This window comes from Clupea harengus, chromosome 22, assembly GCF_900700415.2.
Source record: "Clupea harengus chromosome 22, Ch_v2.0.2, whole genome shotgun sequence".
NCBI classification, from domain to species: Eukaryota; Metazoa; Chordata; class Actinopteri; order Clupeiformes; family Clupeidae; genus Clupea; species Clupea harengus.
This window is the reverse complement of record NC_045173.1, coordinates 18,376,344-18,403,272: the sequence shown is the minus strand read 5'-3', so window position 1 is coordinate 18,403,272 and position 26,929 is coordinate 18,376,344. Positions and strand designations below refer to the sequence as shown.

The 26,929-nt window shown below is 43.4% G+C and overlaps 3 protein-coding genes across 5 annotated transcripts; 1 reads left to right on the top strand and 2 right to left on the bottom strand.

Moving 5' to 3' along the window:
- Positions 1-66: 66 nt before the first annotated feature.
- On the bottom strand, positions 67-2,131 carry dad1 (defender against cell death 1). Of its 2 annotated transcripts, none has more exons than XM_012835218.3 (3): positions 1,775-2,131; positions 1,207-1,365; positions 67-336 (listed from the first exon to the last, which is right to left on the bottom strand). In XM_012835218.3, the coding sequence occupies exons 1-2, from the start codon at positions 1,983-1,985 to the stop codon at positions 1,235-1,237; spliced, it is 342 nt and encodes a 113-aa protein (XP_012690672.1). In that variant the 5' UTR covers positions 1,986-2,131; the 3' UTR covers positions 67-336; positions 1,207-1,234. The 2 variants fall into 2 exon arrangements, with proteins under 2 accessions (XP_012690672.1, XP_012690671.1); XM_012835217.3 differs by having other exon boundaries at positions 67-341; positions 1,775-2,130.
- A 242-nt stretch (positions 2,132-2,373) lies between these two features.
- Positions 2,374-7,599, top strand: abhd4 (abhydrolase domain containing 4, N-acyl phospholipase B). Of its 2 annotated transcripts, XM_031560400.2 has the most exons (9): positions 2,374-2,538; positions 2,915-2,999; positions 3,595-3,683; positions 3,963-4,067; positions 4,347-4,635; positions 5,641-5,825; positions 6,483-6,594; positions 6,981-7,167; positions 7,454-7,599. In XM_031560400.2, exons 3-9 carry the CDS (start codon positions 3,644-3,646, stop codon positions 7,541-7,543), a joined length of 1,008 nt encoding a protein of 335 aa, XP_031416260.1. In that variant the 5' UTR covers positions 2,374-2,538; positions 2,915-2,999; positions 3,595-3,643; the 3' UTR covers positions 7,544-7,599. The 2 variants fall into 2 exon arrangements, with proteins under 2 accessions (XP_031416260.1, XP_012690700.2); XM_012835246.3 differs by lacking the exon at positions 2,915-2,999.
- Positions 7,600-9,894: 2,295 nt separating this feature from the next.
- Positions 9,895-25,423, bottom strand: tgm1l1 (transglutaminase 1 like 1). The gene is made up of 13 exons (XM_031559700.2): positions 25,083-25,423; positions 24,453-24,644; positions 22,047-22,298; positions 17,671-17,789; positions 17,440-17,547; positions 16,906-17,083; positions 15,402-15,540; positions 14,690-14,882; positions 14,084-14,237; positions 13,357-13,641; positions 12,853-13,013; positions 12,236-12,372; positions 9,895-11,612 (listed from the first exon to the last, which is right to left on the bottom strand). Exons 1-13 carry the CDS (start codon positions 25,378-25,380, stop codon positions 11,468-11,470), a joined length of 2,361 nt encoding a protein of 786 aa, XP_031415560.1. The 5' UTR covers positions 25,381-25,423; the 3' UTR covers positions 9,895-11,467.
- Between the last annotated feature and the right edge of the window lie 1,506 nt (positions 25,424-26,929).

Genomic DNA, 26,929 nt, shown 5'->3' with positions numbered 1-26,929 from the left:
AAAAAAAATCAGTAGTAGTATGTAGTTCCTCATAAGGTAAGAAAGGAAAACCAGGGCCAACAAGTCTTTAGTTGACTCACTTTATTTCAGTGCCAACACACAGGAGACGTGTTATAAAAAGTAGAAACAAAACAAAGAAAAAAAAGAAACCAGACAAAAACATGACAACTGCAACATTGTTGGTTGTGCAAAATTCTTCCATCCAATTATACGGAGATCAGAGAGGCAGTTCCACTGGCCATTGAAATCCCAAGTTTTCATGCTGTTCTAGATTATCATAAAGCTATGTTTCCATGTTTCTGATGGGCTTCTGGTAAGGCTGTAGAGTGGAGGCATCTGATCTGCAACAAACATGCCTGATTAAGCATCTTCCAAAATAGTCTGAAGACCCATCTCATATGTGATCATATTTCATATTATCATTTAAACCTTCTTTGCCATTATTTGTACTGTTAATGCTGCCATTGTTAGTTTCGTTGGTGTAAATAAGGTTCTCACTTTAACGTTAATTGTGTAAGTTGCTTTAGATAAAAATGGGTGTTAAATATATAATCATAACCATAAATAACCATACTTTCCCTCAATAAAACAGTCAAAAAACTTTTCCACTCTATCTCAATGGTATATTACATGTAATGGCATTTAGCAGCATGGAGTATATTATAGTGATATTTGTTTCAAATGGAATCCATATTAAATGTTCAATGTGCGTTTTTTTGCCGTGAAATAAATTCCTATTCACTTGCAACAGTAACGTCATTCTGATTTGAAGACGTGACAGTGTTTTACAACATTTCTATGCATCAACTTTTACAGTTTTAATTACATTTGTCTGCATTTTCCTTAAAATATTAAAGAAAAGCTTACAAGGCACCTGAATCACTGTAGAAATGCATAGAAATCACAGGAATAGTGTGAAACCTTTTAATTGTTCTACCATACATATGCATAGTGACATTCCTGTCAGATAGGCAAAATCAATGTGAGCGGTGTTTACCAACTTAAATAATTTCTGTTATTTACATCCGTACAGATGGGTGTAGACTAGACAATTAAAAATACATTAATTCCACATACATGAAGCATCTCACATACATGAAGTCTTTGATTTAATTAATGTGCTGGTTCATTTTAAATCATATTCATATTAAATCAATGGCTCGGTTTAGTGTGATTTAATGTCTCGAATTTGACAGCAATACATACCAGTTGAGGTCAACCGTACAGCACCCATTCATCCGATGAAGTTGATCACCACCAGATGGAGAACGGTGTGAGCGAATAGGAAGTCGGCGAATGCTCGCTCGGGGGACACCGACAGGAAGTCACCTTTATTCTGTGGGTTGATCTGGATACGCAGGCAAACTGAGGACAGAGGAGAGCAGTGTGTGAATCCGCATTCAGATTGACACTCAATCACGGTGCAGGTGCTACCAGCAGCCTGCAGGGTACATATTCAACCCCTTTCCACTGATAACTCATAGGATTTAGGAGTCTGCGTTTAAGTATTAGTCATAGCAATTCAGTTATGATTGACAGTGGTGCACTACTTCAATCCAGCAACCACTGGGCCATTTGCAACCATCAGTGACTAAGGTTCTTGAGCTCCCTGAAAGAAAACTTTAATTGTTTAAGCTGTTTTATAGATCAGTTCAGCCCCTACAATAGTCACAAAATGGCTTGCTAGATCGTGTCGTGCAATTATACAGCAACCACCATCACCACCGAGATTTAACAATGAATCAAACAATGTAAAGTTAATTATCCCGAGTACCTCCAAGAATGAAGGCTCCGACGCACGAGATGAAGCCTGATAAAAAGCTGTTGAAAGGGAATGTGCCGACCAACAAACAGTACAGGAACTGGAGCGCTCCTGTTAGCAAGATGTACAGCAGGTAAGCATCGACCAGCTTCAGCTTATTCGTGGTACTGGTCGTGTATTCCTCCAAGAACCGCGATACGACGGAGATTACCGAGTTGGACATGGTTCCTTAATAGGAATACAAATTCACGTGGTTAACAACTCGAAAAAAACCCGATTTACACAAATCTACAGAACACCCACTAGCGTTTTTCATTCAACTGACGTGTAATTTCATTCAACACGGATGTACGTCATTGTGTCCCGATGAATTTTCTTCCCACTTAAAAACCTCCCATCATCATTTAGTTCCGACAGCATCAAAATATAACAATGAGGAATAATCGGCCTGTATTAACTCACAGTGGTGTCAGATATTTTAGCACGTACAAAATAGAATTATTCCTTATATTACTAGAAATCTATTTTACTGAGTTGAAAAGTTTTTATTTGGCCAATGACCAATGGCCATGCAATATTTCCCCGCCTCTATCTGTCAGGTGACTGGTTACAAAATAGAGTGTTATTGAATCAGCTGTAATTTCAACCGGTAAGGCGTAACATGTCCTCTGTGTTGAATGAAATGTTGAAGTAGCGTCATTGATGCTTGTAGTATAATGTTAACGAAATATCACATCTCCATCGAACGCTGGTATGCAAGACGAGACCGAATTTGAGTAAGTATCAAGACTGAAAAGTTTAGGCTATAACAAATTATGAAATGGTTGAGCCGATATAGGCCTACGCTCCACCTCTAGTTTGTGTAACATAGTTTGCTATTCATGCGAAGTTATATAGGCTATGCTTATGTGGTCTCGTGTTCTTTCAATGTTACGTAACCTCCAGCATAAACTAGGCACTTAGATGGCCAGGCATTATTCTTCATATAGGCTATTGTATTGTCAGTGGTCTTGTGTAATCTTTTTTATTATTATTTTATTGTATTGTTATTTAAAAAAAAAAAAAAATTTAAAGAGTTGCTACCATGACAATAACTATCTCCTGTAAATCCAGCATAGCCTGATTTAATTGCTGTTGCTCTGCACGTCTCAGTGTAGTTTTAGGCTCCCGCTGACTTATAGACAGTCCAACTCCTACTTCATTGAAGTCCCACTAAAGAGTGACTCGGATACACGGTGTGAGTCACAATGACCGAGCACTTTTGCAGTGTTTCTATTTGCTTGTCTTTGGTTGCTGTAGGTAGTACTAGTCCTCTGAGTAGTAGGACATTGTAAACAATATGCATGTCTTCACCTTTGCCATACCAACATCACTATAGTGTGTAGTGAGCGCTCAAAGTAATAGATTATAATTAATCAGCATGTGCCAGTGTGGTGAGTAGCCTAATGTATTTAAGTAGTACATGATCACAAAGCCATATGGACTTTCATTTATGTAGATCAAACATCCCTTTGTCTCATCAAATGTATGTGACATTGTAATTGAATGTGTGGCTGAAATGGCAATTCATTTGACAGCTGCACTGGTCCTATACCTTAACCGTGGTAGCTGACTTTAACCTTTGCCAGCCTTGTGTGATTAGTAGTCCACTGAGGATGATAGGAGAGTTTGTAGAGCATGTTGGAATGTGAGATAGACTGCCTGTGGGTGTGTTTGTTGTGTTTGCCAACATAGTTTTGGATAACCAACCCTTTTCAACTTGTGTTTGCAGTCATTGTTCAACTGTACAGTTGCCTGCCATAGGCCTCATCCTGTTCACAAATCTTTTTCAGGGATACCAACGGGAACTGGTCGTGGTGGCCGTCCTGGAGGCCAACATCCATGTCCCTTCTGAAGACTGCAGAGGCCAAGATCCTTGCCTGTAAGAGTCACCCTTTTGGGGACACTTTAATTGCGCAGTCCCCAGTGAGAGAACATTTTACTGACACACAGACTACAAATATGCCACGTGCTCAACCTACTGTTTCTCTTGGGCTATGTGTCATTACTGCTGTGGACAAGAGATCCTATATTTTTTGTGTCGTGCACATGTCATTTCTCCATAATTCTTTTGAAAGCTAGAATTGTCATGTGATACATGTCTTCTGTGATCCAAACTTAAATAACATAAGATAATAACGTCCATTTGTCTCCCTTTAAGGTCTGCATAATGATGTGTGGGCCCGCTTTGTGACCCTCCCTGATCAGAACCGGATATGGACCCTCACCGTCACCAACAAAACAGTCCGCCGGGCCTCAGAACAAGGTGGGCTAATTCTCTCTCTCTCTGCTTCTAAGCTCATTTCATATATACACATATGCCTATTTTTCTTTGACATCCGCTATTGTATATACGGCGTTTGAAGGGTAATGATTCATCCCATGTAGCAAGACCCCCTAACAAGAAATATTTTTGCTGTTGTTGTTGTTGTATTATCAAGATCATTATATGCTTAATGGCACTCCCTTAACCTACTGTTGCTTGGTATATAATCTAACTTCACTCAAAAATTCTTCTCCTACTTTCTCTCTCTCTCTCACCCAGCCTCTAAGACCCCTCTGGTAATGGTGCATGGCTTTGGTGGTGGGGTGGGCCTCTGGATCCGTAACCTGGACTCGCTGAGCCGCTCACGACCCGTCCACGCCTTTGACTTGCTGGGGTTCAGCCGCAGCTCGCGGCCCCCTTTCCCCACGGACGCCGAGCTGGCCGAGGACCAGTCGGTCACCTCGATTGAGCAGTGGAGGCAGACGGTGGGCCTGGAACGCATGATCCTGCTTGGGCACAGCCTAGGGGGATACCTCGCCACGTCATATGCCATACGCTACCCCGACAGGTGAGGGGTAAAAAAAGCCCTTTTTACACATGAGGGGTGTGGAACAGTCTAGGGGCTACCTCGCCACATCTTACGGTACCCTGAGAGGAGAGGGGAGACCTTATAGCCATAGTTAGCTTTTTTACTGAGACGTGAGAGGTTAGAGGTGATTATTAAGCCATGCACCACACTGAAAGGTTAGGTGTGTCACTAAGGCTACTGTCCTTACTGTGTTGGTCAACTCCTACCTGAGGGATGATGGATAACATTAGGGCCTCCGTCCACACTTTACTACTGAGAGGTTTAGGTTTACGTTAGGGCCACAGTCAAATCTTTTCCTTGCATTTCAGCTCCATCCTTGGAAATGAGAGGTGACACTTTGGCCTCAGTCAGAGCTTTATTGAGAGATTTTATGTGTAGGGACAAGACCCTGGCCGTGTGTGAAGTCAAACATTCAGCGATATGGCACGAGGACTGGTGTTATATCATGGATAATGGAAAGCCACTTGCGTGCTATATCACTGCTGTAAAACCAAATGCACATATTCGTTACAAAAGTAAACTAGAAGTGGGTTTCTTTTACTGATTCTGTTCTGGCTGTAATCTCTCTGATAGTCGTATACTCTCTTGGCAGTTTGTTTAACCAATTGGTCAAACCAGATACTTGGAGTGTTATCTGGACTATGTAAAAGTTCAATTTACTATACAAAGAAATATCGATAAAGCTGGAATGGCGTTATCTCAGTCAGCAGCAAGGTTCAGAAATCTTCGGAAGAGACCTCACGTCACTTTGTGCATGACAGGTTAATGGCATACACTTATATGTTGCCCTGATGATAATTAGTTCCATTAATATCTATGTCCCTCATGTTTTTTTTGCATGAAGCAATACTGCTTAATCTTGAACTTTGCCGTGACCTGCTGGGATAACACATTCTAAGTAGCTCCACCGCTTGGTTTATGTCCGGTATTCTTAATGGTGTTTTTTTGGTGGTGCTCTGTTAAAAGTGGTGTTCCCTAATGCAGAGTGTCCCACCTGATCCTGGTGGACCCGTGGGGTTTCCCTGAGCGGCCACAGCCCGAGGCCAGTGACTCGGCAGGGCAGGGTCTGGAGGTGAAGAGGTCAGCACCGCCCCGCTGGGTCAAGGCCATCGCATCCCTGTTCAGCCTTTTCAACCCGCTGGCTGTCATCAGAGCTGCAGGACCCTTGGGTGAGTGTGTGTGTGTGTGTGTGTGTGTGTGTGTGTGTGTGTGTGTGTGTGTGTGTGTGTGTGTGTGTGTGTGTGTGTGTGTGTGTGAGAGAGAGAGAGAGAGTGTACAGTTGGAGAAAGAGGGTGACTTAGAGTAAGAGAGACAACCAAATCTGATCATGAAATAATGTTCTTAAATTTTGTCTTTATCTGTAGGCACTAGGCAGCCATTATCTTTGCCATGGGTTGCTTCATTTGAAGTTTCACTATCATTGACATTATTAGTAGCATGCTGCTAAATTAAGTAACAACACTGAAACAAGACGTGTGCCATTTTATGTCGAAGCCTACACATGCATTTCCTGAAATCCTCTTCTTTTTCTCTTGACCTCTTTTCTTGTGTGTCTGACTCAAAATGTAGCTGAAGCTGATATTGTTTCTTTTTATTGACTGAGAATTCCAGCACTGTCATAATTGAGGGTATGTGTTCCATGTCAATGATGTATGTGTGAAGGTGAAGTAGCATGGTCTATGCAGGTGAGCAAATGACAGAACTGGATATATTCTCTGCGCTTGTAATGTGTTTCACATCTATCACTTTTCTTAACTTCATCTAATCTGTTTCTCTTGTGCAGTTCATCTTCATGCATCTCATTGTCTTTGTATTTCTATTTGCAGGACCAGGCTTGGTTACGAGGTTTCGTCCTGACTTCAAACGGAAATTTGAGGATATTTTTGATGATAACACTATGACCGAATACCTCTACCACTGTAACGCCCAGACCCCAAGGTATTAACAATTGACTGTTTAAACATAAAAACATTATATGATCTTGTGTGAATCTTCAAGAATCAAATTTGATCTGTTAAAGGTGATGACTACTTTTTACGAACATCTAGTAATTGAAATCAGTTAATAGAGTAACAGTGTCTCTCCTGCTCTCTCTCTTTACCTCTCTGTCTTGTTCCCTCTTCCTCCTTTCTCTTCCTCCTCCCTCTACCTCTTTTTCTCTCTTTCTATCTACCTCTCACTTGTATGGTTTCTTGGGTGCTTTCTCCCTCTCTCTCTCTCTAATTCTCAATACCTCTCTCTCACACATCGTCCCTCCTTCCCTGTCTCTCTTTCGCTGTTTACCTCTCAAATCTGTCCTTCCTGTCCACACTTCTCTCTCCCAGTGGGGAGGTGGGCTTCAGGGCCATGTCGGAGTCTCTGGGCTGGGCGAAGAGGCCTATGATGCAGCGGGTGCACCTGCTCCCGCCCGCGCTGCCTGTGACCATGCTGTACGGAGCGCGCTCCTGGGTGGACAGCTCCTCTGGACACAGTGTGGCCCAGATCAGAGGACAGAGCCCCACACGTGTCATTGTGAGTCAACGCAGATGGGACACAGGGCAGTGGAGCAGAGAATGGCAGAGAGAATGATATAGAGAACTAAATAGAAATAGAAGTAAATAGAAAATGAGGGTCAGTAGTTTAATTGGGGCTTCAGAAGTACAGTAAAGGTCTTTCCAGTGACAAGAACAGAGGTGTCTGCAGGAATACTTATATAAGGGGAAAGTCACCACTAGATTTGAAGGTTATTCCTGAACTGAAATGGGGGACAGAGGTCAATAGGTATGCTTGTTAAATAATGTTCTATGTTTCTCCACAGGTGGTACCCAATGCCTCTCATCATGTCTATGCTGACCAGTATGAAGTCTTCAATAATGAAGTGCAGAAACTCTGTGATACTGTGGACTGAATATGTAGTGTGTGTGTCTGTGTCTGTGTGCGTGTGTCTGTGTCTGTGTTTGCCAGAGCAGGTGCAGTGTTGTTTGTGTGTGTGCACATGCAAGTGTGTGTGTGTGTGTGTGTGTGTGTGTGTGTGTGTGTGTGTGTGTGTGTGTGTGTGTGTGTGTGTGTGTGTGTGTGTGTGTGTGTGTGTGTGTGTGTGTGTGTGTGTGTGTGTTTGTATAAAGCTGGGCCTTATTGCCAGTTGCCAAAAGCCCTGCCGATTGGATGAAGTTCAGTTATGTGAATCAGGTTGTGCCCTGGCTGAGTGATTTGGCTCCTGCTCTCTGATTGGCTAAAAACTGTATTTGGTGTGTGCTGGGTACTTTTAACTGTCCAATAGGATGTCCCTTCCATAGGTGCACATATCTGACTCCCTGTCTGAATTTTCCTCCATTTTACACTAACATGTTAACCACATGACACATGGTGCTTACACAATCTGAATATTTATAATCAGTTTAAAGAGGTTGCCACTAAAGGATGTATGAGCTCTATATGAATCAGAGGTTGCCACTAAAGGATGTATAAGCTCTATTTGAATCAGAGATTGCCACTAAAGGATGTATACGCTCTATTGGAAACAGAGATTGCCACTAAAGGATGTTTAAGCTGTATTTGAATCAGGGGTTGGCACTAAAGGATGTATGAGCTCTATGTGAATGAGTGCAATTCATTCAGTGCATTCATGCAGTGCAGTCATTCAATTGTGCGTTCTTGGAGACTTTTTTTTCCAGGCACTTGGACTCTTATGTTTAATGGATGAACCTCCATATGTTTTATTACACACTATTGCATTAAAAGTTTGTATGTTTCACATTTTGAAATCCTCTACTTCGTCCCATTTTTTATAACCTGAACATAATAGAAACAGTGATTGTTGTGGCTCTACACCAAGGTCACGGGTTAGTTACTCACAGAGCACACATACTGATGAAATAGGCCTTACTTGAACTGAATACCACTAAGGATAAAAGCTCCTGTCAACTGAATACATGTAATTACATATGATTCATCTGATCAACTGCTATTTCACAGCATCTTGCCATTAAGTATTAGAAGGGGGAGACACACACACTGTTTTTCTGTTATATTATATTATATTACATTACATAGATCACCACCAGAGGTCAGTAGCACTCCACCAGATGAGGTGAGTCTGTGGTAGATTTATGCAGGGAATCTTGCGGTCGGCATGCTGGGAACCTGGAGACTTAATGAGAAATGTAACACATATTTGAAAGGTCTGTGTCAAAGTGCTGAGTGCACAAGTACCTACGAGCACAAAATCACACAAAATTGCTTACAGATGTGTTAATGCTGTTAATATTTCCATTGTAAGGCTGATGATAAAAGGACACCAAGAAACACAATTCAGTTACAAACTATTTTTTTTGCAAACAAGCATTAAGAGACCATCTGCTTATACAGTACAGTAATTATACAGTAGAATCAATACGGAAATCCAAAAATGTACACCCCCATTTATTGTGATACGACAGTCAACCAAGTGTGCATAACATCTGGGCCAGTTGTGCAAATGTGCTGTTACAACAACACTACGTATATGACTATACTCTGTATGAGTGATATTTGAGTTAATAATTACTAAGAAATAGGTGTGTGTGTGTGTGTGTGTGTCTAAAAAAAAGCCAAATTACATACACAGCACACCACAATGGAAGGATGCCACAGAAGTCAAGAGTTGATAAACATTTCCCAGTTCACTTAGTGTCCTGTGGTCATGTGTGTCATTTTGGTATGAAATGTCTGAATAGCCTTTACAGAGTGTATTATACAGTGCCAGGGTTTGGGGTGAGGTATGTGACAGACTAGAGTAGAATGTCCCTGTTTGTAAACATTACTCCGTTGCTATGGAAAAATATCCATCAACAATTTTTGACACTCCTTTTAATTAGACATTTGGCCCTGCCCCGTCCTGAGATGTAACCTAGCAATTATTCTTGATCCAAGACTGACACACCTGGCTAAATAAGCTTGGAATGTTATCAGGACGAATCATGCAGAAGAAAACCTCAGGTTGGGTTCATTTAGATTAGATAAAAACCTTTTCATTTCATTTCAGTTTCTTTTCAACTAGTTCACTATGTCTTAGCTTATGTAATGTCAATGTAGTTAAACACTGATAAATAGCAATGAACATTGTTTGTGAATACTGTCCTGAAAATAATATTGCTAGGATTGATGATAACATTGAATCTCAATTATTTCATCAGTAAATATGCTCTGCCCTTTCGCTGACTGCATCAACACAATGACATTTACAGAGCTGATTCACAACACACAACACAATCACCTACGTATCGTACATCTTGTTTTATTAGCAACAAAATATAGCATTTGACAAACAACAATAATGTAAATACATCGATAAATAATAATCGTATTAGTAGTAAGGACCGTCACTACAGTATGCATTCTATGCTTTTCTTCATTTGACCTTTTTAAGTGCAGGACATATTACAAGCCTTCGGAAATTATTAACCAATCATTTGTAAATGTGACATCAAAAAAGACACAGTCTTGTAAAGGGGCTTAATACTGTCATCCTGATGATTTATCCACCATGGATTTCTCTGGTGTTTTAGGGCATTGATCATGTAGGCTACATATCAGCAAAAATCTCAGCTTCAAACCTCTGGTACAGTGCATAACATGTCGGTACAAAAGTGGCAATACTAGATAGTCTGAAATACACATGTGCATACCAGCACTTGAAACACTGTTTTTCATCAAGTAAAGGGCTATTTTTATTTCGCTTTGTAATCACTTTGTGGAAAACATTCCCATACTTCTAATAAGAAGACAACCAGGGCTATTGTCATGATGCTTTGTAATCACCTTGTCTAAAACATCCTAATAATGAGACAATTAGGGTGAAAATTACCACATTTTTATAATAAGAATCAATGCAGCCATGTTTCTTTCCGTCTGGAGGACCTTTAGTAAACAAAGCATACCTTACGCTCACAAAGGCACTTTATATCCTCTTAAGGGGATGCTGCCAGCTCTCCCCTTCAAAGCCCGGAAACAGTGCTGGGTTTCATGTTCATTAAAGATGCATTGAAATGGGAATCACATATGGATGCATGACGACAGCTCAGTGGTTCTATTATACAACCGGAGCTTAATATTCCTCGAATAAAAGAATAAAATAAATCTCTAGTAAATGGTAACAACAGCCTTTGTTTGGTGTCACCTACAATACATGAAATGCTTGTTAAAATGATACTAATAATGGTTCCATGTTTATAAAGGTAAAGAGAGTAAGAAAGGCATTGGTCTCAGGCCACACATGACTTAGGCACTGCATGGCGAGAGTTCACAGTCAGGAGACGACTCTGAGTCTACATACCCACCCCTATTCCCCACACATTCCAGTCATTTTATCCAAGAATGTCCAATCATGAATGTCTCATTTTAGATTTTCAGTGGTTTAAACATTTCAATTCTATTAATGCTATACCCAGCCTACATTTAGTTTACATTTTCTGCATGGCTGTCTCCAGATATATATATATTTCGTATATATATATTTATAATATATTGTACATCTGGCTATGCAAGACTAGTGAAGACTGGTCTTGTGTCATGTTTAAGAAGAGAATGTGACTGAGAATCTGACTTTTGACTTTCTCCATCTCAGTAAGTCACACTGAAGGAGTGTAGAAAAAGGTAGAGCACTGTACCAATAGGCTGAGAGGTAGACCCTACACAGACCTTAAAACTTTAATACTGTGCATGATTTGCTGAGGGGTGGTGTAGGTAAGTCAGGGGGGTGGGGGTAGACTGAGGACATGTAGCTTACACAGACAGGAAGTCTGGTGTCTGTGAGAGAGGCACAGTGGCGCAGCGGCAGGTTCACAGTTCTGGCTCAGCACTCTTTCACCTGGATGTCGGCGACGCCGTGCACCTGCGTGAGCTGCTTGCAGTCAAGCGCCGCCAACAGCTTCCTGGTCCCTGCCAGTGACGGGATGAAGTGCTCCGTCACCGTCACCGTGGAGTGGCGGCCCACATCACTGAGAGAGAGAGAGAGAGAGAGAAGGGATAAGGGGGTGAGACACACACACAGAGAGAGAGAGAGAGAGATAGGATAAGGGGGTGAGACACAGAGAGAGAGAGAGAGAGAGAGAGGCGATGGAAAGAAAGATGGACAGTGAGAGTGAGGAAGACATTGAGGAGGAGAAAAACAGAGAGAGAGAGAGAATGAGTGAGTACATGAGCATACACAAGGGCAGGGAAGGGTTTAGGCAGTAGGTCAGGGTTGTTGTTCGGCTTCTCAAAAGTAAAAAAAAGGTTAAAAAAAGAGGTTCAAAACCACCCACTCCCTCAGTAACGCGTCTACATGTTCTGAGTGGTTTGTGGTTCTTATATGTGTGTGTGTGTAGCGTGTGGGTGGTTCTTACCCTATCTGTGTGTGTGTGTAGCGTGTGTGGGGTTCTTACCCTTTCTGTGTGTGTGTGTAGCGTGTGTGGGGTTCTTACCCTATCTGTGTGTGTGTGTAGCGTGTGTGGGGTTCTTACCCTATCTGTGTGTGTGTGTAGCGTGCGTGGGGTTCTTACCCTATCTGTGTGTGTGTGTGTAGCGTGTGTGGGGTTCTTACCCTATCTGTGTGTGTGTGTAGCATGTGTGGGGTTCTTACCCTATCTGAATGGGGTGGAGGTCCCTCAGTCCTAGCCCCTCCACACGCAGGAACACATTACGCAGTGTGGACGGCAGTGGGTTGGTGAAGGTGATCTTAGCTGACATCTGCTTCCCCACCACTGCCTCTCCTTCAGGCTGAAACCACAGACAGACACATTCAAATGCAGACCATGGATGAGGGCAAACATAACATATTAACACACTAGCCTTTCAACAAGTGAACAGCAACAAGTAATTGGTAACACTTAAAAAAAAACACTTTGCCAATGTAGTTAGTGGATTCATTAATGATATCCATGCTTAAAAAATGACTGTTAAATAGTGATTACTTTTTTGAATTACACTGTACATTCAGGTCCTCTCTATTATGTGATTTATTACTTGAACCGACAACCAACTCCCACAAGCAATATTAAGTGCTATGCATTATAAATCTTATTTACCACACTTACTATTACTATTAGCTTATTTCACGTTTATGACCATTACCAAGTAAAATAACATTACATCCTACTGATGGACAAAGGTAGTTATTGAAATGATGCTTAGTAGGCTTCATAACATTATGAATTGCTGTTAGTAAATTGCGGTGGTAGTGTCCATGTTGATTTGTACCTTGATGTTGATGTCGGGTGTGCGGAGCCGGAAGCTGGTTTGAGAGGCCAGCACCTGCTGGGTCTCAGCGACCCGACCCGACACGGTCAGCATCAGTGCCGCCTGGTCCACCAGCTGGTCCTGATAATGCTGGTAGGGCAGGACCCAATTAATGGTCTTCACTGGGGGGGGGGGAGAAATTATTGAATTAATGAACACAATTCCATTTATTCACTAATTCATTCCTTTAGACATTTGTTTGTTTGTTATTTCATTCGTTCATCAAGAGAAATGTGCTTATTCATGACAACCTGAATGATGAACTACATCACATTAATAAAAGAATGGACATCATGAAAATGTCTTTTGTCTACCTCATCTCCTCTGATCCTTCCTGAGATTGGTTAAGTTTATCACTATTGTATGGCCAGTGTCTTTAAACCCATGTACTAAATCCTTCTATTTCAGATTATGGTGTACAAGGTTATGGCATAGAGGCAGCAATCAGATGCCATGCTGCCTCACCTTCATTGGGCATGAGCTCCACTGGCAGCTTGTCCTTCTTGACAGTGCCCTTCAGCACACCGGTGTAGTACATGACCGCCACCTGGCTGTGAAGGTTGGTACTGCGGGCCTGCGAGCTCAGGTTTGTCACCACGATAGAGAGCTGGGCGTCAGCCCCCATGCAAGGGCCATCCCCTTCCAGCTTCACCTCCACGCTCACGTCCTCAGCCATGGGGGAGGAATAGGTGTGGGGCTTGGTGCCATAGCGACTGGCAGTCTCCACGGCGATGCGCTCCTCTTCTGAGCCTTTGTATTTGTAGAGAAGAATGAAGATCATTCATCAATATGGAAAGTGATTTACTTAAATATACCACCTCAGGTATTCATTTGTAATACATTTATGATAGTATATTTACTGTGGATGTCTTATCATATAATAATAATAGTATAATCAATACGATCATATCATCATTAAATTAAATCATATAATAATTTGTTAGGCTGCGTTGTGGACATGTTATTGTCACCATCATACCATCAGAACATGACCAATCTTGCCCTAATCTTGCCATCCGTCCAGCATTAATTCACTATCTGTGAGCCTTACCCTCGGTGTGTCTCTCTCTGTGTGTGTGTGTGTGTGTTTGGTGTGTGTGTGTGTGTGTGTGTGTGTGTGTGTTCGTGCGTGTGTTCGTTTGTGTGTATGTGCTGTAGGAATGTTATTAAGAGTGACTTTGATGAGCCCTACCCTCTGTGTGTTTGTACAGGTGTGTGATGTCCTCCCGTTTGCTGGAGCCCACTGCCTTGGTGCTGATGAAGTGGCCTACAGCTTTCTTCTCACTGTGGATTTGGCTGAAAGTGCCATCCAGGTTGCGCTGCCAGTAGATCTTATCACTGTTCACCTGAGAACACGGAGAAAGGAGGGTAAAGGTGATATGAACTTGAAGCCATATTCAGGCTTTAATTTATAGCTGGTGGGATGTAGCAGCTTTTCAAGCATTCTAAAGGAAAACTATTTAGCCCTAGCTTTGAAGTCATCAATATAGATCCCTCGTGAAATGTGTGTGTAGATATGCAATAACTACCAAAAATGTTTTTAGAATCTTAATCCTATCCTACAGGCATCTCAGGACATGCTCTGATTTCACGGTACACGAAAAGTGATGTCATGAAATGAGTTCAGTTTAATTATACCCCATTCAAAAAGGAGGGCTTGGTCCAAAATGATACAGCCTCCCCCCGAGATAAAAGCTATTCATTGTGAAATAACAAGGGGCAAGCACAGACTGGCTTTTACTGCCACAGGCTCTCAGGAGTTCAGAATCAAACTGAGCAGCAGCAACAGTGGTTTCACCTCGGCGAACACAAATGGCGTGTCGTGCTTGAGGTACACCTGGCCGGTGCGAATGGCGGTGACGGAGGCTGGGCCACAGCGGAAGGTGCCCTGACTGGTCTCCTGCGGGGTCGAGTCCACCGCCTGCCAGCCGCCCATGCCAGGGGGCAAGTCGGGACGGGCCATCCAGCAGTCGTTCCACACGTGGAAGTTCCTGAGAGAGAGAGAGAGAGAGGGAGGGAGAGAGTAAGGAAGAGAGAGGGGGGTGGAGGGACAGAGGGTGGAAATAGATGGAGAGAGGGGGATGGGAGAAATAGGGATTCAGAATAGGAGAAAGGATTAAGGGAGGGAAGGGAGAGGAAGAAAGAAAGAGGAAAAACATGAGAAAGAGGCAGAAAGGCAGAGAATTACAGTGAAAAAAGGCTTGACTTGTCATCCATCACTGTCTCATGAAATGGTCATTGTTTCCAAAACACATTCCATTTACACGTGTTTACATTAGCACGCCAAATGAATTTAGCTGAGGCTGAGATTTCTGTTCCATGGCGTCTCCAGAGCCCTATTGACCACTGCCCAGTGACCCTATACTGAGTCTAAACTTAGGCTGAGCTGATTCTGAGGGGGGCAGCTGACGCTGTAACGGATCTGAGCCGTATGTGGGCCAGATCCGTGCCAGTGTGACTCACTACATGATCCAGTGGAAGATAAAGAGGATGTGTGAATAAAGCCTCACCACACTGAGTCAGAGTTGAGGGAGTCAATGGACTCCATGTTCTCGTCAAAGTACACATCAGTTGTCAGGGAGACGTCGGTGTCATGGGCGGACTGGAAGTTGGTCACGCTGCGGCTGGGGATACCCAGACACCTGAGCACTGTCAGGTAGAAAGAGAGAGAGTTAGAGAGAGATGGAGGGATAGAGAGAGTTAGAGAGAGATGGAGGGATAGAGAGAGGGAGAGAGACAGGGGGCGATAGAGGGTGAGTGAGAGAGAAGGGTAGTTATGGTGGGAGGTTGGGGGGATGTCAACTTTACAACTGCAATTATGTACCATTCTGTAAGTCACACGACGAAGCCTTGACCTCTCACACTCGTGAAACTCGAGTGTGGCGATGTGTCTAAAGTAGATTATTATTACATTATTTACATTTCATATCAGTGAAAAACATGGACCTCCCCAATCACACCTCACCACAACCAATCAGATAAGATAACAACACCAACAACTACACTAGACTCAATAACCTAAGAAACATGTTACTATACTGCACTGAGGAAGCAGAGGGAGCTCTGACATGACTTGACTTGACTTGACTTAGCACACTAGTGTGACTATAGTAACCAATCAATCAATTTAATTTATCAAGGGAAAACATTTACTTCCCCTTAAACTTCCACCATAAACAAAGACACTTATAGTAGTCTTTTCTGTACTCATGTATCAGAGGAAAGCACACACACCCCCTTGACCTTCACCATGACCAAAAACACTCATTGTAGGACTGTGGACTATACTATCCCCTTAACTTCATTTATCAGAAGAAGGCACGCACCTCCCTTTGGGATTCTGAGAAAACGAAATAGAGCAGCGTAACTCCTGCACCGAGGGAGTAGAGAGAGGTTAAGGTGGGTGTGTCAGACTCGTAGGCTGGGCGGGGAGGCTGGGAGTGCAGCCGCTATGAGGTATGGCAGGAATGTGGCCTGGATCTCCTTAACAGGAGGCCCTATGTCAGAGCCCTGTGAGGGTCTGAGGTTGGCTATTAATGTTCTCAGAGTGCATACTAGAGATGAGAGACAGAGAGAGGGGGCATGGGGCAAACATGCGCTCACACACACACACACACACACACACACACACACACGCACACACACACATACACGCACACACACACACACACGCACGCACACACACACGCACACACAGACACATACACATACACAAATTACAGGCGAATCCACACGCACGCCTGCACCTGTTGTGGTGTCCCTAGATAGAATCATAACTATGCTATGCTATTTTGAAAAGGCATTTCTCTGTCACACACGCAGGCACACTCACCAGTTCACCAGTTCAAACACAGAATGACAGACAGACACTCACACTCTCCAGTCACAGTCACAGACACATATACACACACACACACGGACACTCTCCAGTCCAGACACATAAACATGCATACACACAGACACATACACACACACATTCCCTTCCACTCCCCCTCCACACACACAGAAACACACCCGTTGTAGTGACTCCAGAGAAGACCCAGCACTGGCCGTATTTTACGGGGGCTCCTCCCCCGTGGTAGTACTTCCTCAAGATGTCCACACTGCCACTCCAGGCCGTGGGAGACGTTCCGCCCACGTAGTTCCCTGACCAGTTCCCCTCCAGAACGCCTAAGTCATCCGGAGAGTTGATCTGCAACACAGAGAGGCATACTGCATGAGTGATTCCTCAGTCAAAATGATGGGTGGAACAAAAGAGTACTGCACACACGCACGCGCACACACACACACACACACACACACACACACACACACACACACACACACACACACACACACACACACACACACACACACTCACACACACACACATTCAGGTTTGGTTTGTCACTGATTGACAGACAAAAATAAGACTGGACCGAGCTTTGGACTATGTCGGACCATTAATGTTCAAATTGATCGTGATCATCTTTATTATGGGCTATGGGGTAGCACTATGTATATATCTATGGATATATTAGGGCTCTTTGTGTTAATGGTGGAACTCACCATAGCAGATATGACTCTGACCACATTGACGGTGTCTCCTCTGCCGGACGGGAGCACATCACTCTTCTCCAAAACATAGAGGCAGGCTTGCAGGATGTCCTTATCAAACTGATAAGAGAAGACAAGAAGCAGATAGATAACTAACTAAACCATTTTCATGGCAGGCGCAGTCTTGTCTCTGCACCAGAACATGTCTGCCAGACTCCTCAGAGAACCTCGGCGTGCCCTCACCTGTCCAAAGTTCCAGGTGCGAGCTCCAATCTGTTTCTCCGTGCCGTAGTAGATCATCCCGGTGTCGTTCAGCACGTACTCATTCCTCTCGTCATCGTTGTCCATAAACACACTGTCCTCTGAAGACAGAAAGATGGGGGAGAAGCATTTACGTTTTATCATCGATTTACGTTTTATCATCGATTTTACTCCGCTTTCAAATATACTGTCCTGTCTCCCACACTGTTCATGCATACAATTTCCTCTGAAGACAGGGGACAGAGGTAAAGCATTCGAGAGCCATCATATTCTTCTGGAATTTTCTTCTTTTCTCGTTACTCATTTCCGTATCCTCTACGGCTAAAGGGGTGAGAGAAAGATTTTTTTTCTCTAGTTTTAAGGATCTGTCTCCTCCTATTTCTAGGCTACGAATGCGGTGTTCACTGAGGAAGAAGCAAGGGGGAGAAAGCAGTGAGGATTCATGCTACATTTTATTCTGCTTTCAAAGGCACTGTCGCCGACTCTGCATGGGCAGCAACAGCCGTCACCTTCCTCCCAAAGACGGGGAAGTGAGAAGGACAGAAGGGGGTGCTGGACACAGAGTTACTAGCTCACACCCAGAGCCCATGGAGAAGGTGTAAATACACAGTAGAGTGTTCCCACTACATTCCATCAGAAGCATTACAGTAAGATCACCATCATCCCAGCAGAGGGAGCTTATAAGAGGCGAGGGGGTGTGGGAAACATCAGTACAGTAGTGTGTGTGTATATGCGTGTGCGTGTGTGTGTGTGTGTGTGTGTGTGTGTGTGTGAGTGTGTGAGAGAGAGAGAGAGAGAGAATGTTTGGAAAAACAGCAGTACAATAGAGTGGTCCCTCTGCAGTTACATCACCAGTGAGATAGCTGAGCAGAGTAGGGTGTGGTGTGTGTGTGTGTGTGTGTGTGTGTGTGTGTGTGTGTGTGTGTGTGTGCGTGCATTTCTGTTTTACAGCTGTTTACTTTCCATGCTGACACATGGCCGTGATTATCTAAATTCTAAACCACAGACAGGAGAGGTAGAGAGAGAAAAAACGACAAGAGAGTAAGGAAGACGGAGATGGAGAGGGAGAGAGGGAGAGAGGGAGAGAGGGAGAGAGAGGGAGGGAGGCAGGAAAGAGAGAGAAGAGAGTGAGGGAGGAGAGAAGGAGGGAGGAGAGAGAGAGTGTGAAATAAAAGAAATGCAAAGGGAGGAGGTCCCCAGAGGAGCAAATGGAAAAGCCGGAGAGATACAGTCGAGGTACAGGAAACAGGAAGACAAAGCACAATCGAAAGAGTAAAAGCAGCCACTGCAAAACAAGGGAATAAAAGGGGAAATGGAGGGAGGGAGAGAGAGGGAGGTATTTTCAGACAGGCCGTTAGGAGTGACAGGTACACTTTGAGAATAAAAGCAAAGAAATGAGAAAGCCTGAGTTTAAAGAAAAGTGGTTCAGCCTGTAGTCCACAAAACAGGGGGAAGGAAAGGAGGAGTAAGGGATGAATGAAAATGATGGTGGCTTATGCTGCACAGACTAGTCTGAGTCTGACACACTAACAATATGAAACGGACGGGTGGAAGGATGGACAGATGAGTGGATGGAGGGAATACTAAATAGATTTAAATAGCTACTGTATATAGCCATTCCGCCTTGTACATACTTTTTTAAACTCCTTAGTCCATTGCACTGTTGCACTGTTTGTTTGTTTGTATTGTATTGTATTGTATTGTATTGTGTTGTATATTTTGTGTAAGCACACTGAGAGTCACTTTACCAAGTCAAATTCCTTGTTTGTGCAAACTTACTTGGCCAATAAAACCTGATTCTGATTCTGATTCTGATTTGAAAAGGGGTAGTTTACAAGCTGGAGATTGAGTGGTAACACCTGTAGGCTGTGGTTGAAGGCGAAAAAATTGAAACCAGAACCCTAAACAACCAACTAGTGGTCATACTATGTTTGGCAGTGCTTTTACAGCTTATCGGCCTCTAACTAACCTGTTTGTGGATGAGTTTGTAGCCTAATTTGTAATTATGTAATTTAGCCTATATGTCAGAAGGGATAGCTAACCTAATTATTAATACAGATTGAAATAGACATGTGCCTAACATGAACTGATCCAAAGAATGGAACAATACATAGCCAATCAAAATCGATCAAATCATAAATATGATTCAAATCATATTTGATCTGCCAGATTTGATCAGTTTGATAAATGTAACTGATTGATGAGATGAAATTGAAAATGTTTTACTGTTTAAATATATAAACAATGTTAAAGAAAAGCTATACAACAGCTGATGGGCATCTGTTTTGTTTTACATTAAAAACAAGCAATTAGGAGTGTCTCAATCTTTGCACTGTGCTGTTGGTGGGGGGCTGATGTCATGGAAAGTTTGGGAACCACTGGGCCAGGCAGTGTACAGCCTCACTATGAAACAGCCTCAAATTGTATACACATTGAATGGAAATATTAAGGAGATTAGGGCATAGACTTGAGGATGATTAAAGTGTTGGCTACCAAATACCAACACATCAAGGAAAAATGTCCACTCCCTGACAAAACACAATAAGGGGAGTTGAATGCTTTTAGTGAAAAGTAAAGCACTATGTGTGCCCTAGAGTAAAACAGTCCAAAACATGAGCAAGCAGGCAAGGAGCAACAAACCAAAGCCCACAGCAGAAAGCAGGAGGATTGAACAGAGAGAGAGAGGAGAGAGAGAGAGAGTAGATAGAGAGAGCAAGAGAACATAAAGAGAATGACAGGAAGGTCTCGAGGAGATTACAACCATGCCTGCATTGAACTCTAGTACACTGGCACCCTTCCTATGTTTTAGCCAATTCCTCTGGCGAGAGAGAAGCAGAACAGGGAGAGAGAAGAGGGGGAGCTGAATCAACAGCTGTGGCACAGCCTAAAGGTTTCAGCCCAGGGAGCTAATTTTGCCGTAACCAACTCACACACGTAAGGAACGGCAACTGAACAGGAAAGACTCATTAAATACGTATTAGTAATGACAAACACAGCTGACATGCGCATGCGTGAGAATTCCTAAAAATTGGTGAAACAAAAGAGTCTTGATAATCAACGTAGTCTGTTCCTAGTTGTTTTGTTTTCAGATCAATGAACCTAACCCAAACACAGTCCAAGAAACACACTTTTTTCCGATTAGGCAGTACCCTGTAGAGATGAGGCCTTGGGATGCACAAACATACAATGCTTCACAGATGAGTAGTATTTAACATGGGGACTGCACCAACAAAACCCTCATCACACCATACTTATCCTGACAGACTGAAAACCCAGTACCTCTTCTTCTTGAAATCATGAAAACCCAGCTGTTTAACTTCCATCATGATTTTTATGTTTCATGTCTAGGTCAAAAATGAACACAAAACCCCTCTCAAATTCTCAAGGGTTCTGATTGTAGACAACAATAGTTGGATTCTGGATCTCTAGATGCTTTATGGCATCAGTTACTGTTGAAGGTGTTCCAGCACCCAGGCGTAAATTATCATGAGGGTCTTTTTTTTCACCACATGGTCAGAATTCCCCTTTTTGAGTAAACAAGAGAGAGCATCCCAAAATAGGATGATCACATGCCCCGACCACCGAAGCTTCACTAGATCTAAGCATATTTGTCTGGTATCCCATAAATGAAGCCTGGACTCTTCTCTTCTGAGCATGACCACTACAGGCCAAAGGGCAGGAGGACACTGCTTTGAAGTGTGTTTATAGGGATGTGGGGTCTAGAGTTATCCAGAACAACAACCATCTATGGACACTTTGTCTTCCTGTCTTCCTGTGTATGTCAGCACTCTGTAAATCAAGCTACACATAACTGATTCCACTCTCTCTCTCTCTTTCTTTCTCTCTCTCCCTCAGCGTCCAAGGCTGAAGATTCCTTGAGCAAGGCACATAACCCCCAACCCGGGGCGCGGCACTGCTGTGTGTGTGTACGTGTGTACGTGTGTGTGTGTGTGTGTGTGTGTGTGTGCGTGTGTGCGTGCATGCGTGCGTGCGTGCGTGTGTGTGTGTGTGTTTGTATTCACCGCTCCTAAGTATAGGATAGGTCAATTGCAGAGGATGGGTTAAATGCAGAGGTTGAATTTCACAAGCGTGTGTGTGACAATAAAGAACCTAACTTAACTTAACTCACTCACTCAATCAATAATTCAATCACACACACGCCAAAACGCACACTTTCTCTACCACTGTCTCTCTATTTCTCTCTCACTCTCTCAGTCTCTCTCACTGTCCCTCTATTCTCTCTCTTTTGTTTTTGTCTCTTGCTTTCTCTCTCTCTCTCTCTCTCTCTCTCTCACCCTTGCACTCTCACTCTCTCGTTCTGAATCAACTTATCTCTCTCTCCCCATGCACACTCTTACCTTCACACCAGGGGTTGAAGAGGATGTAGACATCTTTGTTGGAGTCATGCATGGTGACCGCCTCCCCCTTTGGGCATCGTGTTGCCACAGCGATGCTGTACTTGCCAATCAGAGTGTTGGCTGGGGAGTTAACGGACAGCTTGACCTTGTTGCCGTTCTGCTCCACGATCTTGGCCTCCCAGACTTCGTCCTCCAGCTCATCTACCAATGGGATGATGACATGTGTTCTTTTGGAGACCATTGGTGAGGGCCCTAAAAGATTTAAAGAATTTTAGATTTTGAGAAGGTAATATTCCATACATTAATGTGACAAGACTTAATGTGACAAGACATTAATGTGTACTTATTCAGTTGTATCATGTATATTATTGATATTTTCTATAATGCACATTACTGTATACTATTGAAAATTGGCTAAAAGAATAGTAAACATACACACACCCATACACAAATGCAGACAGACCTTACTCTAGTACACACACACACACTCACACATTATAAACCATGGACCATAACTGGATAACACTGATCTATTCGAGTGAGTTCAAGATGCAGTCAAACGTTAAGGTTCAAAACAGAACATGCTCCTCATTATTGTGTGTGTGTGTGTGTGTGTGTGTGTGTGTGTGTGTGTGTGTGTGTGTGTGTGTGTATGCATGTATGTTCACCAGAGCAAGATCAGTGCATTACAAAAGAACTCACCATGAACAACACACACACACACACACACACACACACACACACACACACACACACACACACACACACACACACACACACACACACACACACACACACACACACACACACAAAACACTCCCTGCCTGTGCTCAGCAGGTGAACTGTGTGTGGGCAACGCTGACTGCTTCAGCAGTGCCCGAAAATAAAGCAGAGCATGAAGGCATGAAGAGGTCAAGAGGTCATGGGCCACACCGCTCGCCACACTTCTCAGCGTGGTGGTGGTTTCACACTTCTCCAGAAAACCACAAACACCTCCCTTCCTGCCTCCATTGTCCACGGAGGCATGAAACGGAACCTCTATAGGCACTGACCACAAAACAAATCAGCAAAAAACCTCTTAATTCTCTATCTCTCTTCCTCGCTCTCTTCTTTTGGCCAACTTATCCAGATAAGTGTATACATACTCGGGGAGATGAGTAAGATATGTCTTTTTTATTTACACTTACATTGTGTCACTTGGTAGACACATATATTGACTTAGAGGAAGCAACTTAGGGCAGGCAACTTAGCAGAAGAAAAGGAAATTCTCTTTTTTTGAGACAGGAAATGTCTGGGTGGATTTTTTTTTGTCTTTCTAACTTCACCTCTTGGAAATGTGCTGTTGACTTTCACCCTTATTGTCCCCCGACACCCCAAGCCTTGTGAAATAGGTCTGGTGACATCTGAGCTGTTCAGTTTCCCCAAGCCCTGACTATGACTCAGGAAGAAGGAATTTCATTAGAGACAGGCAGAAATCAGCTAATTCAGGGACCGAATAAGGGTGGAACTTATTTTATTGAATAAGTCTTTTGGTTTTGCAGCTGGGTATCTCCTTTCTGGGGGCTTAATCACTTGCATACTGTGGTATAAACTGTAAATCAGCCACACCCTTCTTCTGCCTCTACACTCAATCCTCTCATCTCATCTCCACCCAAACTCTCTCTTCCTCTCCGTCTTCTCCACCCAGGGTTGAGAGGGCAGCGTGACATCCTGACTTATAGGAGGGGTGAGGTTGGGGCCGGTGAAGTATTTCTTCTGAGCAGCTGTTGTGAGCCTGTGTTGAACCTTATCAGTGATGTCTGTACCAGGGTGTAAGCTCCCACCCCCACACACACACACACACACACACACACACACACACACACACACACACACACACACACACACACACAGAGACACACACACACTTGCACGCACGCACGCACACACACACACACACACACACACACACACACACACACACACACACACACACACTCCCTCTCTATGCATTTCACAGATTTGTAATGATTTGTGCAATCGGAGCAACATGCCAAGCAAAGTGTCAGACCAACTGTCAAAAGATAAGCCACAGCTGGGATAAAGGTGTTGTGAGTATGAATGGTATGTTAAAGGAATGTGTCCCTTTTTTTGTTTTTTTTTGTCATCAGTACGTGAGTCTGTGAAACCACTGCAGCTCCCTTCTCAACTATGAACTCAAACACCCAGTAACACTGAACATTCTGCACCTGTACCCATTCAAACTCAAGGCATGGAAACCATTAAATCATGCCACTCTGTATCCTGTGCATACTCTATGTATATAGTATACAATAGCCTGTACTACAAATGTATTATGGGTAAGACTTTAGATACGTATTTTACATATATTTTAAAACAAAGTGTGCAAATGCTGTGATGCCTGACCTGTCTTCAGTTCTAGGTGCAGCTTATCTGTCTTGTCATAGAAGGGTCGCGAGAGGTCAAACTCCATCTGGAAGGTCTGGCCTCGGCGCACAATCAGGTCGTCTCCGTGGTACTGATCGGTGTGATGCTCCGTGCGGTTCTGGCCAGACTTGGAGCTGAGCAGGTCTACAGAGCGGACCGTCAGTTGGAGCTCTGATGGGGATAGAGAGAGAGGGTTAGACAGGGGTAGCCAATGACTACTGAAGCTAGGCTGTCAGATAGGTTCTTAATTTGACTTTAAAAACATTATCAGTTCTCTCGTGACAGACATTTGGTGTCTTTTTGATGGAACTATCTTGTCAATTCACATGTCACAAAATCAATGAATTTGGCTAGTTATAGATTTTATTAAGTTTAAATAAGCGAATAGATTGTGAGAGTACTAAATCTTTGCAACCGTGCAATTACTTAACAATTAAGAGTGTGTTAAGCATTATTAAGAGAATGAAGAGATATAGAGTAATATTTGGGTTGATGAGATAAAGCTTTAGAGGAGTGCTTTAAGACACAGAGAGATATACAGTGGTCTCTATGCAGTTTATTTAAGCCACACACAGCTATGCAGTGGGGTGTGAGTGAGACAGACTGTACCATCAAGCTCTTGGTCGCCAGTCTGGGGCTTGGCCGGTTCGGGCAGCGGTGCTGGCTTCTCCTCCTCTTTACCGTCCACTGCGTTACCCGCGGTGCCCGCGCCTGGTGTGATGTCGTACGAGCTGCTCTTCTGACGACAGCAGCACGGACAGATCCTCCGCAGCCATCGGTGACAGCCTCCCTCCTCCGGCCCCTTCTCTATCATCACCTTCTCTTTTTCAGGGGCAGCGTCCCCATTGCTAAGGGTGACACCAGGGAAACGCCCAACCGCTGATACATCGCGAGCTGTTCCAGGCATCCTGGAGGAGGAAGAGAGAGAGAGTGTAATTGGGGGATAAATCGCTTCGCTGTGAGGTAAAAAGCTAATAGAAAGGGTTAACTCTAGCAACCCCACATGCATCTGTTTCACATCCAGCCTCCTCCATATGGCCTGGCCTTTTCTCTCTTCACTCCCTCCCTGTCTCCACCCCTCTCTCCTTTACGAGGGCTTGATCATTTGCGCTTGTTTTCTTTCAGACTTTTCCCACAATTACCGCATTCCGGACTTTCTCTCAGCACCGCCACTCCACTCCACTCCACTCCACCTCTCCCACAGCTCAGCCCCTGTACCGGGACCTCCGCTCCTCTGCAGAGGTTAAACTAACTTCCATATACAAAACAGAGCCTCACACACACACACACACACACACACACACACACACACACACACACACACACACACACACACACACACACACACACACACACACAAATACTGTGCATAAACACACCATGCACACACATGCACAAGCACACATACACAGACAGACATGCATGTACACACACTCACACACACACACAAACAAACACACACACACACACACAATCTCTAACCATACACGTACATACAGTGGAGCGTTCACATACACAAAAAATCTCTCACACAAACACAGACCACACATTCTTCAATTTCTCCTTTCTTCCACCTGTATGTTATCATGTTGTTTGTTTCAGCCAGTTAAGACTTCCCATGGCATAATTATGTGGTCAATGTGTCTGAACACATCCATGCCAATTAATCATCTCTCTACTGGTGTGTTGAAAGACACGCTCCTACTGCTCCTACTTTCACATGTTACGTTATGAACAGGGTTACTTGTTCGATTGTTATTTGTTTTGTGGTTGAAATGACAAGGATGGCAGACAATGACTCTGATCCCAAAGACAAAGGGTGTGTCAGTGAAAATACCAATTAGAGGTGCATAGCATACGTAAACTGAACCACACTTACTTTTAACAGCTATTGGATGCATATGTATGTAAAAAACGTATAGCTACAGAGATTGTGATCATAAACTGCACAAATGGCTACCACTTAACTGCTTCCAGGTGTCCAATAACCAAGCTCAAGCTAATTATGTTTGTAAACATAGTAGGTTCACTTTAATTTAAGTATCCTTTGGTACAATGAGTCAATGTATTCTCATGTAAGCAGATACTGTTACATCAGCAAAGTTCCTCACTGTAGCTTTCCACACTAACTATAATATATTGCATTTAAGTGTATGCCTGGGTGTGTGCTACATTGCAACATTTAGGAGACAGGTTAATTGCATCAGTTTCTGGCAATATCTGCCCATCTTTTCACTGAATCCTCATCATCTGTATGTTGAGCAATCAAAATGAGACATGACGTAAGCAACGCAAAAAGGATGACGATGATGATGGTTGCAACACTCTCTCTGACAAAGCCCATGAACTTATAGCCTACATAAATGATGACCTCAACATGAATCACATGGCAACCTAAAGCTCTTCGATCAAAATATTAGACCTACATTTCACTCCCTGTCTGTCTGTCTGGCTAT

Coding starts and splice junctions, on each gene's coding strand:
- tgm1l1 (XM_031559700.2), bottom strand. CDS start 25,380: ATGCCTGGAACAGCTCGCGATGTATCAGCGGTTGGGCGTTTCCCTGGT. Junction 14,238..14,689: donor CGCCATTTGTGTTCGCCGAG/GTGAAACCACTG, acceptor CCGTGTTCTCAG/GTGAACAGTGATAAGATCTA. Junction 13,642..14,083: donor CCTGTACAAACACACAGAGG/GTAGGGCTCATC, acceptor ACAAATACAAAG/GCTCAGAAGAGGAGCGCATC.
- abhd4 (XM_012835246.3), top strand. CDS start 2,516: ATGCAAGACGAGACCGAATTTGA. Junction 4,068..4,346: donor CCGCCGGGCCTCAGAACAAG/GTGGGCTAATTC, acceptor TCTCTCACCCAG/CCTCTAAGACCCCTCTGGTA. Junction 5,826..6,482: donor CAGAGCTGCAGGACCCTTGG/GTGAGTGTGTGT, acceptor TTCTATTTGCAG/GACCAGGCTTGGTTACGAGG.
- dad1 (XM_012835218.3), bottom strand. CDS start 1,985: ATGTCCAACTCGGTAATCTCCGTCGTATCGCGGTTCTTGGAGGAATAC. Junction 1,366..1,774: donor CGGAGCCTTCATTCTTGGAG/GTACTCGGGATA, acceptor CTCTGTCCTCAG/TTTGCCTGCGTATCCAGATC.